Source organism: Trifolium pratense, linkage group LG2, assembly GCF_020283565.1.
Source record: "Trifolium pratense cultivar HEN17-A07 linkage group LG2, ARS_RC_1.1, whole genome shotgun sequence".
In the NCBI taxonomy this organism is placed as follows: Eukaryota; Viridiplantae; Streptophyta; class Magnoliopsida; order Fabales; family Fabaceae; genus Trifolium; species Trifolium pratense.
Genome location: NC_060060.1, coordinates 40731152 through 40746735, shown reverse-complemented (window position 1 = coordinate 40746735; position 15584 = coordinate 40731152). Strand labels below are relative to the sequence as shown.

The 15584-nt window shown below is 33.2% G+C and overlaps 3 protein-coding genes across 4 annotated transcripts; all 3 read right to left on the bottom strand.

Annotated features, from left to right (window-relative positions):
• Nucleotides 1-296: 296 nt before the first annotated feature.
• LOC123908927 (L-lactate dehydrogenase B-like) lies at nucleotides 297-1740 on the bottom strand. Its single transcript, XM_045959667.1, has 2 exons — nucleotides 1030-1740; nucleotides 297-911 (listed from the first exon to the last, which is right to left on the bottom strand). The coding sequence occupies exons 1-2, from the start codon at nucleotides 1636-1638 to the stop codon at nucleotides 468-470; spliced, it is 1053 nt and encodes a 350-aa protein (XP_045815623.1). The 5' UTR covers nucleotides 1639-1740; the 3' UTR covers nucleotides 297-467.
• A 1839-nt stretch (nucleotides 1741-3579) lies between these two features.
• Nucleotides 3580-5856, bottom strand: LOC123908729. Its single transcript, XM_045959444.1, has 4 exons — nucleotides 5645-5856; nucleotides 5102-5261; nucleotides 4512-4555; nucleotides 3580-3878 (listed from the first exon to the last, which is right to left on the bottom strand). Exons 1-4 carry the CDS (start codon nucleotides 5750-5752, stop codon nucleotides 3732-3734), a joined length of 459 nt encoding a protein of 152 aa, XP_045815400.1. The 5' UTR covers nucleotides 5753-5856; the 3' UTR covers nucleotides 3580-3731.
• A 5987-nt stretch (nucleotides 5857-11843) lies between these two features.
• LOC123910038 (vesicle-associated protein 1-1-like) lies at nucleotides 11844-15381 on the bottom strand. 2 transcript variants are annotated; one of them, XM_045961064.1, is made up of 8 exons: nucleotides 15162-15381; nucleotides 15009-15079; nucleotides 14748-14829; nucleotides 14541-14656; nucleotides 14181-14333; nucleotides 14048-14086; nucleotides 13166-13243; nucleotides 11844-12283 (listed from the first exon to the last, which is right to left on the bottom strand). In XM_045961064.1, exons 1-8 carry the CDS (start codon nucleotides 15214-15216, stop codon nucleotides 12173-12175), a joined length of 705 nt encoding a protein of 234 aa, XP_045817020.1. In that variant the 5' UTR covers nucleotides 15217-15381; the 3' UTR covers nucleotides 11844-12172. The 2 variants fall into 2 exon arrangements, with proteins under 2 accessions (XP_045817020.1, XP_045817021.1); XM_045961065.1 differs by lacking the exon at nucleotides 14048-14086 and having other exon boundaries at nucleotides 15162-15380.
• Between the last annotated feature and the right edge of the window lie 203 nt (nucleotides 15382-15584).

Sequence of the window (15584 nt, the reverse complement as noted above, 5' to 3'; positions counted from 1 at the left end):
GAAAGCTGCAACAATCATGATCATAAAGACATGAGCAATGGATGGTAAAATATTGCAAAGTGTATAAAGATGCTGTCGAGATGTAAAAATGTTTCACGATAAGGACAATGTCAATGACTTAAGCTTTCGAGTGAATTTATACAGGTGAGTGTAGAACTAAGCTAGATCATAGTGTTTATTCGAGTAAACCACTCAAAAAAACTAGACAACTAAGCTAGATCATAGAGTTTATTCGAGTAAACCACTCAAAATAACTAGACAACGCGAAGTTGAAGTAAATCACTAAAAATAAGTAAATCACATAATGTGTATATATTAATCTTGGACTACAAGTCTTAGTCTACAACATTTAATAAAAATGAATCTAATACTTGATTAGTCTAATAGACCAAATTTATTTTTTCTTGCTCAACTTTAATATTGCAACTTTGAAAAGGTGCATATATTGAATCTTTTATTAAGAAGATTCAAATACCCAATTGATTCTGCACTTCAAGAATAGTAGTGGCAGAGTCCTTAAGCCTCTTCATCTCCTCTTCAGTCATATGAATATTAGTCACACCCAATACACCTCCTCTACCAAGCTGTGCAGGCAAACTAATAAACACTTCTCCACCATCAATGCCATAAAATCCTTTTGCAAGAACAGAAACAGGGTGAATTTTCCTTTGGTTCCTCATAATTGTTCTTGCTAAGTTTGCCACAGAGTACCCTATTGCCCATGAAGTGTACCCTTTTAAACTGATAACTTCATATGCACCATTTATAACTTCCTTGTGTATGTTTTCTAGCATTTCTTTCTCATAAGCTATTTGTTGTTTCTCCAAAAAGCTTAACACTGGAACACCACCAACACTAATGCTTGACCATAGTGCCACTGAACTGTCACCATGTTCCCCCACTATGTATGCCTACAATATCAAATTCAATTGATTAAATATTGAGTTTACTATTTTGGACTATTTATGCATTCGTTTTCAACAAGTGAAAACAAAAATATACATAATCAAGTATATAAAAAAATTGTACCTGCACATCTTGAGCATTGACATCAAGATGATCAGCAATGAGGAAACGAAAGCGAGAGGAATCCAAGTTGGTGCCCGAACCAATGACACGGTTGGAAGGAAATCCAGAGAGTTTCCAAGCAATGTAAGTGAGGACATCAACAGGATTGGAAACAATTAGAAGAACACAGTGAGGAGAGTAACGAACCAAAGGCGGTATAATTTTCTTAAACAAAGCAACATTCCTTTGTAGCAAATTCAATCTGGACTCGCCATTAAGCTGGCGAGCTCCAGCAGTGACGATGCAGAGGTCAGACCCCGTCGTCACTGAATAGTCGGTGGAGGCCTGAATCTTAGTGCGGGGGAGAAAAGCCGCTGCATGTTGTAGATCTAACATCTCGCCTCGTAATTTATCAGGAATAGCATCGACAAGGACAAGCTCGTCAACGAGATCTTGTGTGAGAATGGTCTGGGCTATAGCCATTCCCACGTTGCCCGCACCGATAACTGAGATCTTGTTGTGGCGATTTGTTGGAGAAGGCGGGGAAGCATTTAAAATGGACTTAAAAAAGGATTGAGTTAAGTCCAATCCATCTGGTCCCAACGACGAACCTGATGTGCTTTTGTGCATTTTGATTTATATATTTGTGCTTCGAGTTTTACGAGTAAAAATGTAAGTATGAAATATATGATGGGAAAATTTAATGTGTTGCTATATGTGATAATATGTTGCTTAATTGTAAGTGTGTATTTATAAGAATGTTGAGGAGGGAGTCAAATTATAAACAACGGTGAAAGTTAATGGTTTTGATGGTTTTGTTGACTCTTGCTTGGAGGGAAAGTTAATCAATTAATTCAATTCAATGGTCAGCAAACAAACACCGTGTGATTTCATTGTTCTTCAGGAAAATGACATATGAGTGGTTGAGATCAAAATCACTTTATTCTATTGGGACCATTCTATTTTTTATTTTATTTTATTATATCGGTATCTTTGACTAGTGCCGGAGACATTTGTTAGCATTTTCTTTGTTCGTTTTAGGACAAATTTTCTTACTTTCAGTTCGGACAAAGAAAAAAGGTAAGTTTTCAAGTTTCGAGACTTCTTTGATTCATGACAATGTCAAAGGGTCACCGGCATCATGCATATGGCACGGAAGATTTTTATCAAGAAACTCATGAGTTCACACGTCCCAAATTAATTAGCCATCACAGAAAGTTCTAAAAAGTTTTGTGGAGAATACAAAAATTCTTCTTCGATTTTTTGAGCAAAGACTTATTTTGCTCATTCTTAGATCCAATCTATGACTTATTTGCATTAACTTATTTTTGAACTTATACGAAATAACTTACGTAAATAAATAAGCTTTTATCTTTTATTATAATTAAGCTTTTCAAGGTAGTTAATGAAAAACAACTTATAAATATATAATTTTGTTAGAGAAAATTTATGAATTAACATAAAAATTGATTTATTTGCATAAGCTTTTTTCATAAGTTGAAAATTAAGTCAAATCCAAAGAAGGCCCCTAATCTCTAACAAAAATAAAACTTGAATTAATTTTTTATATTTACAAACGGAGGACAGATTAATTAAATCAATTGTAATAAGTGATTAATTTGAATTTTATTTTTGTTAAGATTAACTTGAACCGAATCCACTTGGGTTGGTCTGGTGGTATTGGCTTGGGACCTGAGAACATGCTCTTCCTTAAAGTCTCAGATTCGATTTTCTCTGATGCTAATTTGGGTGCCTCTTCAGAAAAAAAAAAATTGTACCGTTGAAAAATTATAAGAGGCAAAAGTTTATCTTTCTTCTTTTTGTTTTTATTTGATGGAAAGTTCTTGATGATTTTTCTTCATGAAGCAATTCTTCGTGGATTTTTAAAGATGGAATAGTAGTGATATTATTATTTTTTTGAATAAGGATAGTTGTGAAAATTAAAAAATGATGGTGTACATGATAGAATTTGGCCAAAAACGACTTTCAACTTTTTTTTTTGAAGCAAAACGACTTTCAATTTGGGACAAAGTTTTTAATAAAAATGAGAAATTATGTTTTGAATTTATATTTCCATAGCAGGAAAATAAGCATATTCTTTTAGAATTTTTAAAAACATTATAGCATTGTTTGGGGTATTTTTAGCCTAAGGACGATCATTCAAAATTCGAAACGAAAATAAATATTGAATCAGCGCGATGGCAGGAGTCCGAACAAATTAATATGTAAACCTATTCTTCTTCAGAAAAATATGTAAATTATTCATTTTGAAATGGCATGAGCATGGATGACAAAATATGATGAATTGTATAAAGATGTTGAGAGGGAAAAATGTTTCATGGTATTCAAGGACGATGTTGAGTTAGCAGTTGTTAGTTGGTTTAATAGTGATTGACGTTGAACTTGATAGGTACGATTCGATCCCCACAACTACAACCGAGATAACTACGTAGACTAATCATTTCGAGATAAGTGACTCTTTGTAATGGGTTTTAAATACCCTTGTACTCGCTTTAAATGTATTTGACAGTTTACTTCATCCTAGCCAAAATACAAATTACTTTGACGAAATTAAAGAACTCAACATTATACCATACATTGTCTTCATCCAAAAGACTAAAATTCTACTAAACAACTTTTCATTGAGCTAGCTTGTTTGTAAAGTACTTAAACATATATTGTATTATTTATGAATAATAATGAAGCATTTAAGGTACAATGAGTCATGGCTTTTCGTTGTGAATAGGTGCTTTCCGATGAGGTTGTGCATAATCCATATCAACTATGTCCTCTGTATTCTCATTTGTGTTTGTATCCATTGTTTCTTCAACATGGTGTCCTAGCATTGACCTTGCATGTCCCCTCTCATCCTACACAACAATACGTCTCATCGTTTTCTATCATTTAAATCATATTTCTCTAACAAAAAACATCTACCATACCATATATTAATTAATTAATTAATTAATTTTGGAATTTAATTAGTTACATTAATTTTGTACTATAAAACTAAAAATTACTTTATCAAAAAAAAAAAACTAAAAATTACTCTTGCTTGATATTGGTTTACCATAGTGGGTTTGCAAACTCAATTTGAAAAGAAAGCATATAATTAGACTCATTTCTTTTGCAAATTTTAATCCAAACATGTTTGGATTCATATTGAATAGTAAACCAAATTACATACATAATCTACCTAAGGCATAGTTCATGGCTATTTTTATTTTTGTCCGCACGATTTAGATAAATCTTGCATCATGTATAATTTAGTTTTCACCATTCGATTAATAAGTTTCACTATTGAATCAAATGAGACTTTTTGATCCAATCGAAAAAAACACATTTATGAATGATACAATTTGTGATATAATTTTTGCATCATGTACACAAATTGTGATATAGTTTTGGGATGTATGTGTAAAAGAGGTGTGCATTGTGAGTGCATGCATATCAATTATTCTCAAATAGTAACCTTTATTTGTCTTATATGATAGATAGATTACCTTTTCTGCAAGAAGGGATGGAGAATCCGTTTGCAAAGATGACCCTGCAATTGAAGACCAACCACCATCATTTATTATTATTATTACAATAACAACAAAATAGAAATTATTGGATGCATATAGCAACAATAATTCTTAGCAGTTAGCAAGAAGTTGGTAAAATGATAAACAAATTAAACAAGTGCATGCACCATATATTATGACCCTCACATATTAACAAGCTTTAGATTTAGATTTGATATGCAGACGAAGTAACGAACACTATCTGAAATTCACATACACAAAGTAGGTATCTGGTATTAAAATACAAATGAACAAATTAACGAGAAGGGACTAATCATTATGATAGTACATGGATCGCAATAATCAATGGGCTGCGCAAGGGATGATTAGGGTTTGGAACTCCAATCATGATGTTCAACCTAGCAGTTTCGACATTTCTGTCAATTGAGTTAGGATTTGTGGACGTGGTAAGTTGCACTTTAATAGTCAATATGTGTGAGTATTGTAAATCCAATACAAAATTCTATTCTTACTCGTAAGAAAATGTACCAACAATTATATATCATGAGTGCTAGAAAATTATGCACCTAGGATCACTTTCTTCAAAGTTGATGCACTGTTGCAACTCACACCAATATTTATTTCATTATTTGTGATTTTCTGTTGCTGTGATGGATTCTCCTCTAGCTTATGTTCCTTCACACTTAATGTAGTTAACGTACCCAACAATTTAACATTGTCTAATTCCTGCATATTATCATAAATTTTAGTCAAAACATATTATGATTTCAAGTGAATAGTATGATAAAATGAAATCAAACGAACACTTAGAAAGTCAAATATACCTTTAGTCCTAATATAGTTTATACTTTTTTATTTTTTGAATTCTTATACTCATTTTTTAGCGTTAAGAGTTACAACTAACTTTGTTCTAAAATAACTGTCATACATATTAAGAGAAATAACAAATATCGACGCTTATTTTGGAACAAATTTTTTGATTAAGAAACACTTGTTTTAGAAAGGATGAAATACAAAAACTACATGCAATTGTAGTGACCGAAAAGTGGATATAGAAATTAAAATTTCATATATATAGTTATAAAGACTAAAAACATATTTAATCAAACCTTGTTGAAATTGTATTTTGCAGTGTGTTGTCCAGCGATAGGACGAGGGGTGCATGCATGCAAAAAACCACAGAGAATGAGGAGCAGAAGAAGAGGAAGAGAAGTCATGTTGAGATAAAATGCAGAACAAGAGTGAGGTTCAAGGTTTGTATGATAGTGTCTAGGTTATCAGGTTAGTTTCAGTTATATGTAGTGGTAGGATATGGAAGGTGCATTAAATGTAGGTTTTGTATGGGATAGAGGGTGCTCTTAAAGAGAACATGCTTGTGTTTGGGAGATGAACCTTAGAAAAGAAACTGAAGATATTCAGGGGTCCACATTTGTCCCCTCAACCTGAATTTCAGATCATTTTTATCACTAGGGACACCTATATTTGGCCATTCCTACCATGAGGGTACTATAACCGAACTAACGTGTAATGTTAAGAGTTTCACATTGAATTAAATGACATAAGACATGAACATAAATTAAAAGTGATCGAGGACAGTCTTCACCTTACAAATTAGTTTTATAAGATTAGACCTAACCCGAAGTCTAATTTGATATCAGATTCTGATTCAAGATTTGCTAGGTCATGTTCCGAATTTCAAGGCCTCATCCCAAAGGTGTGTGCTAAAAGTCTGAGATTGAATGAGATAAGGCCGAAATATAAGTTTAGGATGGTTTCTCTTCGCCCCCTGAATTGTTCACGCTAAAAAACACACTACCGAAAGATATCTTCTAGTAAGATTTGCACGGAGATATCTCTCAGTAGATAGGGGGATTCTGATCAATATAAAGGGGGCGAAGAACTACCCATCTAAGTTTAGAAGTGAGGACAGTACTCATCTTATAAACTGGTTTTATACTAGTTTTTCTGCTGACTTGAACCCTGAACCTCCAACTCCTTAACCCTTAGTTCAACTAGCTTAACCACTTGAGCTACCCATCCCACCCCCGATTTTATAAGGATTGAGTTTACTCTAACTCAAAGGTTGAATTAAGATTATAAGCAAATTAGCAGAAGAGGTTAATTAACATGCAAGTATGAAGAATTGCAGTTGCACCAGAGTTATTGGTGCATGTGGAATCACTCTCAATTTCTCTTCCTTACATTACATGACATGACATAATTTAAAAGTTGAAGATTGTAAGATAGGTAAAGAACATTTAACCCATTAGTATTGAGCCATAGTGTATGAAAATTGCAACAGATGGGACCAATTATGATGTGGGAGGTGGGGACATAAGATTTTGGGGACAACATAGCATGGCTAAACCGTCACTTTCCTAACACCAAAGAAGCATGCCACATGGAATTTAGTCAATTTACACCATACACCATATGCTTCCATACAAGACATATATCATATTCATATTCAGCAAGGTTCCATGTAACACGACACGCCTTTCATATCCCACTGTCTCTACAACATTGTCACCTTATGCTTTGTACAAATGTAATGTCAAAGGTCTTATTGCTATCATCAATTTTATAATAATTAAATGATTAAACAATTAAGAAAGTAAAAGAATTTGTAAAAAAGTTGAGAGAGTGAACATACAAGGGAACTTTTAACATCAATCAGGTTCTTTGAATTTATTTACAACTGTAAATGACATTGAGAGTAAGGTTATTGATATGAGTACTATACAGAGAATTTATCAGACAAACCAATGAGACTGGATCATACAGATGTGGGAAGTTAGATCGCCGAATGTGTTCTCGCCGTTGTATGTAACATACAGAAACACATCTTCGTCTTTCTAGTCGTCATATATGGCAGACATGATTGCTCCTAAGAAAGTGAATAATCCGGTCAAACAAATAATAGGCCAAGGCTATTCTGCATTGGAAGTCTAGAGCATCATGCCATGTATTGAAGAAAAAAAATTGAGTGTATAATTAGCCAAAGTTCACCTGTATAAGGAAGGACATTGTCCACAAATATAAAGATAGCCTTTTCTGCACTTAGTTTAATCCTTTCGCGGATAACCTAGACAAACAGTCCGCACTCAGATCAGCAAGGACAAGGTACCTGTAGTTTATATGATATTCATTCAACCTTTCGTATCAGGGTGGATACGCTAGAATCACGATGGATCAACGTGATTCTGGCATATCCACCGTGATACCAAACATAGGTTCAGTTTGATAGCATAACATGGTACATAAGGCTTCGAAACATACTCAAATCTTACAGTTACAGATCCATGGGGACAACGTCATTTAACCATGGCATATATATTATAAACTTATAGTAGTTAGTGACTAAAAAAAGCAAATACACAGCCATTATCGCCATGCTTTCAGAAATAGAAAACCAATTTAAATGCTATTTGCGCTTTGTACAAGAAAAAGATCAGCTCCTCTGACGAACTGAATATCAGCAAATCTCTTAACTACAGGAGTATTGCTAAATGCTAATAGTCTATCATGCCAAATTAGTATGTCATTTTGATTAACTCAGTACATCACTCATAATCCACACAAAAATGATTTTGATCAATTTGGCCCTTGAATTCTGACTGCATATAAGATTGAAGCTACATAGTACATTTTTGAATAGTTAAACAAGCATAAAATATGATCAAATTTTGAATATCTACTATGTGAAAAACACATTCTATATTAGTTCCAATGATCATAAAATTTTATAAGCACGAATACTCATCTATTGATCCAATGGCCATAAAATTTATTCATTGAGGGACTGTGACTAGCTGACTATTGTTTTTCCATTTAAGGGAACACAAATTTCCTAATATTTGTTTTTCCATTCACATGGCTCAAACCCAAGACATTGTTTTAGGAAACAAAGCTCCTAATCAGTTGGTCCGACAGCCGTCCGTGGTGTATGCTTGAACTTGAATTGCAAATTTGCATACATTGGATTGGACTATAAATAATTAGACTGGCGTACGACGCATTAAGAGAGAAATGTAAACAGACAACATCTTACTTTTTCTTGTCAGTGTTTAGAATGTCACTTCTTTCAGCCTTCTCCACAACTACCTTCATGTTCAAGCATATCCAGAGACAATTTAGCACAAAAGATTGCGATGTATCATTGTATCAATGACATACACTTCTGAGTTGTAGCAGGCAAAAAAAACATAATATTAACAATATAACCATGACTGGTATATTATGTAGTGCCTGAAAATTAAAATTAACCTATGTATAATTCTGGATAATGATATTACTATATGATCAACTGGACACCTAGATGATGTGACCATGATAGTAACATGCATGACTCCATGGCATTGTTTAAATGTAACTTCAGAAAACAAGTACAGAGCAGAAAATATAATAAATTGAGGGCATAAGATACTTCAATTACACGACCGAATCTTTGACAGAAAGACCACAAATGCATAGGTTCATAAGCAAAATCATCTGAACATGCGTCCTTAATTTCATTGCAATTTTGAGAGCAAAAAAATGCCTCATGAAAACCAAATTAGCAGGTATCTGAAATGCATTGATCATTGTTAAACAAATTTCTGTTCTAGAAAAACTGTTAATGAATGTCATGGATCACTCGTCGCGAAAAAGTCCTTACAAAAAGCTTAAGTGCTAGTTAGTTATATATGCTGCTACATGACATTAAGGAGGCCATAGACCAAATAAAGTGCTAGTTAGTAAACAATCCTCAAATGTATCGAAATTGCAAAACATTCACAAATGTGTCTCTTTTATTAGACATTCTGTTCCTCGAATTTGTTTCTAGGTAGTCAATTTAGTTTTTCGTAGGTCACTTTAGTCCATAAAATTACTAACAAAAGGTGTACTAAAGCTGTGTTTGCAATTTCGATATAGATAAGGACTATAGTGAAAGTGTTCATACATTCAGAACCAAAATGTATATTTTCACAAAAGTGGAAAAACAAAACAAAAAATAATATACCAAGATTGTGTTCTTGTTTGAAGTAGCTCTTTGCCATTCCCACTGAAATTAAAATAGCATTAACAACAATCAATGGAAAATAGTATGAAATATGCGTTGTTTGACAAATGAAAAGTAATTTTGTCAATGACCCAAAAACCAAAATTAATTCTTTTATCTAAAAATGTTGAGTTTCAAGTGTGAGCGGTTAAGTCCTGCATCAATTGTGTATGGGAAAAATGTTGGATTTATAAGAGAGGTGACCCATTAACCTAATGCCTTAAGGTTTTTGGTTGGGACATGGCGTCTCCCTCTCTTGTGGTCCTGAAGCATTGACCCATTGTTTCTCCCGAGCTCCCCCGGACTCCCCCAACAAATAATATATCAAAAAAAGGAAAATGCATATTTTATGAAAATAACTTAGGGAAATAAACAAATTTTTATGTTAATTTATAAGTTTTTACCGATAAAAATTGTATCTTTATAAGTCGTTTTCTCGTAAACTAGCTTGAAAAGCTTATAATAAGACATAAGACATAAAAGCTTATTTATTTGCATAAGCCGTTTCGAATAAGCTAAAAAATAAGTCGTCCAAACTTTTAGATACCGTTTGACCCAACTTTTTTTAGGTGTAGAAGCTATTTTATTCATAAAGCTAGAAATAATAGCTTTAAAACTAAAATTAAATCTTACTTTTTTTATTAAAAAAAACGTTAAAAGTTGTTTTTTTAAAAAAAATTATAATAAAGTTAAAAAATATGTTTGATAATATATTGCAAAAAAAAAAGTTATAATTGTAATTTTCAATAACTTCAAAAAATTACTTATGGAAGGGGGGATATACCCAAAAAATAAAAATACTTGGGGAAGGGGTTTTGTTTATTTTTTATTTTCTATAGAAATTTGGCTTGGTGAAGAAGTTAAACCTAAGACCTAAGATACTACTATACTCCCTCCGTCCCGAATTATAAGAGAAAATAAAAAAATCACACTTATTAAGAAAAAGTAAAAATGAGAATTTGAAATATGTTTTTGTGGGTTGTCCTTGGAATAAGTTGCATAGGAAGATGTAAAAACAATTTTTATTGGTTGTTGTTTATTGAGAAAAGGGTAGAGAGAGAAAATTAAATGCAATTTGCATTTAATTTTATGAGAATAAGGGAAAAACATTCTTGAAAATGATTTTCTCCCTTATAATTTGGGACAAAAAAAATGAGCTTTTTTCCCTTATAATTTGGGACGGATGGAGTATATATATAATGTAGATGTAGAAGTCAGATCGCAATTTGTTAGTTTTTCTTTTTCAGATGCAAGAGCGCTTTATAAGAGTTACCAAAAAGCGCTTTATAATGGCTTTTCTTATTAGAAGCACCATGTCCTTCGTAACAGGCACAGTTTTTGGAGTGTACATAGCTCAGAACTACAACATACCCAACGTTGAGAAACTCGCTTCCATGGGCGTTTCAATGGCCAGCTACATGGAAAAGGCTTATAGGAAGCCCGAAAAGCCCGAACCCAGGATCATGGACGATGATGATAGGACGTCCGAGCCCAAGATCAAGGACGAACCCAAGATCAAGGACGAGGATGATGGCTTATCAAAAAACAAAAAGGGACGACGGTGTTGATGATGATTCTTAGTTCTTCTCAAATCTCACTCAATGTTGCACTACTTTTTCTTTTTCTTTTTTTAATTTAGGAGAAAAATTAAGTTTCTTTATTTTCTGCACTATGAAGTGGTCACATTACTTCTTTCATGTCTGTGTACTGAGTTTCTTTATTCTTTATTAGATTTTTTTTTTTACGGCAACATTACTCATGAAATTGGTTTTGTTTGTTATGATTTTGGTTATGTCGTAGCACTATTTGGTTGTTCTATTGTCCCTCAATTTTTTTCCTATGACCTATAATATCTAAGCGTTAGTTGATTGCATCAATTATATAAATATAAATGGCTTGTTGGTTGATTGCATCAATTATCTAAGCGTTAGTTGATTGCGTCAATTTTTTTCCTATGACCTATAACATCGAAGCGTTAGTTGATTTCATCAATAGTTTTCTGAATGTATAAAACAGAACAAACAAGGCATTGCTATTTGTAGTTCTATATGGCAAGCTAAAAAGAAAAGCAGGTCATATTCATATATGCTGAAATACCCTACACGGCTGAAATATAACAATTGTGTATACATCTCTATAATTTGATGGCGCAAATCAAATATTGAGCTCATATTTGGTACTCCCTCCGTCCCAAAACGAGTGACCCTGGATCACTCATTAAAGGACAAAGGGGGTAGTATAACAACTAAGAAGTAATATTCTTCACATGGACATCGAAAAACTGCAATATTCTTACTTTGCATTTTACTAGTGGTCTTTCATTAGCTCCATAAAATGAACCGCACAAAACAACAAATTTCCCATAACATACAAAAAGAATGCTTGTTACTGAAAGCATGAGTCAATTCACAATAATATGCTCATCAAGCAACCGACCCACACTTTCAACTAATGTTTCTACGTCCAAATTGCTAACGACCCTCCCAAAAAAAACACTCTAACTTAACCTATTTTTCCTTTCGTCATCATTTCTTGAATTGAATAGTCATCAGGATAGGGAAACTAAGTGTGATGAAAGATTGAATGCTGAAAAAGCTTAGGTCTTCTTCAACAGGTACCCCATGATTATGCCAAGTAAACCAATTAATATGACAAAGATCATTGAGGCACCCCCACGACTTTTGCTGCTTTCACGTTTCAGCAGGTCCTGCAAGTAATAAGAATATAAGATCAATGGAGTGAGTATTTCCCCTCAGTTCAAAAGCAGGCATTAAGAGGTACCGTTGAGTTGCTTTGATACAAAACAACCATAACAAGGTTTTTGTCATCATATATATACCTAAAAATATATGCCACCATATGCACAAGTTGCATAACTAAAGGAGTAAGCACTTGACTAGTTTCAACTTTCAAGTGTAGCATAAACGGCGATGACAAAGCAATTGACAGGAAAATGTGCTCCTAAGAGATCGTAGCAGAATAAAAAATGCACAGATTGAACACAATGTAGATTTAAAATGTAAACAATGGACTTAATATGAAACCATCCTTCTTCAAGATCAAATGATGGAGCTGAAATTATGTCCCAAAAACAATGCAGCCTACCAAGAAAAGGAAAAGATTGACCCAAGTATCCAACATCCTAAAAATATTTAACATCCTAAAAATATTTATAGGAAAAAACATAGAGTATATTAATTAATTATATTCAAGAAAACATCCTCTCCTACAGTCAGTGACAAAACCCCTTAAATACAGTTCCGCATCTGACAGAGAACATTGTGTGTTTTTACTTTTTAGTTCACATCACATTAGGCTTCAAAGGGTATATGATGACAAGACAATATACTTATAAGTTATAGGTGATGAAAGAACATAGTAGTGATAGTACCCTTACCCTGAGCACATATTTGTATTTTTGCAAGAAAATTACAAGGGAGATGAGTGAAAATATAACAAGAACCACAAGTCCACCACCATTCTCTTCCTATTTTTTCTGATGCATTCCTTCAATTTTTGAACTGTACTACCAACTTAAAGAAATAAAAGTTGTCTACAAGACTACAACATATATTTTGTAAATCCTCACCAGTTCCTGACGAAGCTTGTTATTTTGTTGAATAGCATTATTCTTTTCTTCAGTCAGCCTTGACATAAGAGCTTTTGCCTGCAACAAAGTCGCCACACAAATGGGAAAAAACACAAGAAATTATGGGCTTTACAAAATAAAAAAGATATACATTCTGCAACCTAAATGCAAAAGATATTCTGTTTTGTTTTTAGTCCTGCTAATCAAAGTATAATTATTATATAGTTCATACAACATGAAGCCTTAGCACTTGCACTTGGTACTTGAAAATATGAACATATCCATTGGAATTGACATCAAAGGGACACCTCAGCTATATGAAATTTATATAAAAATACCCCAAATACATCAATTTTAAGTCCAAGAAAAGTTATTTCGTGAAGCAATATATTTACGCAATCTGCATTACATGAGTACTTCAATTATTATATGCATTCAATGTCATGTCATTCTTTAGGATTATATGCTATGACTTGAAGAATTCTATGACAAAAAAGCTAGTGAATACCTTCAAAAGGGAACCTTTTTATTTTAAAAGAAATCAACACAATCATCAGTTAATGATGATAGAGCATGAAATATCTTGTAGAAGTCATCATCACTGGTGAATACTCTTGTTAAATCACTATTGCTTAAATGCTGGTAGCTTAAACATTTGGTGGAGAGAGGGGGGAGGGGGATATCCAGATGCAAATAGACCAAGTGGCATATTCAAAAACTTAATCTCAATTCTTTTATGAAATAATTGAAGCTTACAAGCAACCCTAACATCAGTAAATTAATTAAAAATTTAAAACAAAAGCTATCCACAAATGAAAATCCATGTTGACAAACGACAAATTTAATTCGAAAAAGAGAAAGAAAAAGGTTGCTGTGTTTTACCTCTGCAGACTCGTTTTGTTCGGTAAATGCTCTCATAGTCTACAATAACCAAAAGAGAAAGGTGCCCCATTTGATATACCAATAGATTTTTCATAGAGAAAAAATAAAAACAAAGATTAAGTTAAGAACACACCGTTGCGGAGTCAGCACCATTTTCAGAAGCAGAACCTCTAGGTGATGATCCTTCCTCAGAACCTTCTGGAACAGGAGACGGAGGTTGAGTTGGAGCAACATACACCACTTTCAATTTGCACTCCTCAACCACATGCCCTGCTTCCTTGTTGAACTATAAAAACCAAATGGCACAAATGTTGTCATTTTTTCACCCCATGTAAAATATAATCAAAACAACAACAACAACAACCAAGACTTATAAGCAAACGACGTCAGCTACATGGATCAAATGACGTCATAATGTTGTATCATATAGTAAAAAGAATAACAAAAAATAAGCAAAGAAAACTATAATGAGGAATATGATAATGTATCATACCATTTCGGCAGTAATCTCCTTTGGGTCGACTCCATCATTTACTCTTACGCTTTGAAGAAGAAACTTATCTTTGCATTGCATATCAGGTGGAGATTCCTTTTGCGCTTGCATGGTAACTATAAATAACCATACATGACAAATTCACAATGTCATTAACCCGCCGTGACGATAAATTAAAAACGGAAAAAGGTAAAATGCAATACCTACCTATAACATCACATGTAGATCGTGGCAAAACAACTCCGGTGTTTGGACGAACACAATACTTCTTAGGATTAGTCGTTTTTACCTGGTAATAATAAGTAAATAAATGAATGAATCAAATCACAAAGTCAAACACGCAAATCTAGCAGGAATAATAAATGATTAAATGAATAATGCTGCAGTTAGAATTAGGGTTAATTAAGCAGATCATGATGAATGTAGGTTTGGCAAAATGAAAATGAAAATGACAATGAAGAAGTTAACCTTGAAAGCTACATAGGTATCAGTCTTATTTGATAATTGAAGAGAAGAAGAGATCTGCTTCTTGAGCTCAACTGCAAAATCAAAATCAAAATCACAATCAATGAAAAAAGAGATCTATATATATATATATGTGAAAAAGAAGAAGACGTGTACATGTGAACTTGAGTTCGACGGGTTCGATGTTGAGAAGGTCACCGGTGGACATCATCTTGGAAATGCGAATCTCAAAGCAATGAGATCCAGAAAGTGGAATGGAAATTGAATTTGAAAATGGAAATGGAAATGGGATTGTGACACAAGAGAGCACTACACCACCAGGGAACTTTTTATTTTTCTATTTACACTCTGTGGTCGAGACAGAGTGAGAGGGCACTATTCATTCCTTTCAACCTGCCTTCAAACTTTTTATTTTATTAATAAATAAATAAATAAATAACTAAACTAACTTTTACTCAACAACTTGAAACTTATTCATAGGTAGCTGGTTGGTTCGGTGATAATTGGTATTGGATTTAGTACGATAAATTATGGTTTGATTTTTCACAACTGTGATTGAGAAAGGTTACAGCTACTTGA

Bases quoted from the DNA above. Each gene is read 5' to 3' on its own strand.
- LOC123910038 (XM_045961064.1), bottom strand. From the start codon at position 15,216: ATGATGTCCACCGGTGACCTTCTCAACATCGAACCCGTCGAACTCAAG. The intron at 15,080-15,161 runs GTACACGTCTTC...TTGATTTTGCAG, and splicing joins CGTCGAACTCAAGTTCACAT to TTGAGCTCAAGAAGCAGATC. The intron at 14,334-14,540 runs GTATGATACATT...TGGTTTTTATAG, and splicing joins AGGAGATTACTGCCGAAATG to TTCAACAAGGAAGCAGGGCA.
- LOC123908927 (XM_045959667.1), bottom strand. From the start codon at position 1,638: ATGCACAAAAGCACATCAGGTTCGTCGTTGGGACCAGATGGATTGGAC. The intron at 912-1,029 runs GTACAATTTTTT...TTGATATTGTAG, and splicing joins TCAATGCTCAAGATGTGCAG to GCATACATAGTGGGGGAACA.
- LOC123908729 (XM_045959444.1), bottom strand. From the start codon at position 5,752: ATGACTTCTCTTCCTCTTCTTCTGCTCCTCATTCTCTGTGGTTTTTTG. The intron at 4,556-5,101 runs GTGCATAATTTT...CTTCAATTGCAG, and splicing joins TTTGAAGAAAGTGATCCTAG to GGTCATCTTTGCAAACGGAT. The intron at 3,879-4,511 runs GTAATCTATCTA...ATTGTTGTGTAG, and splicing joins CATCCCTTCTTGCAGAAAAG to GATGAGAGGGGACATGCAAG.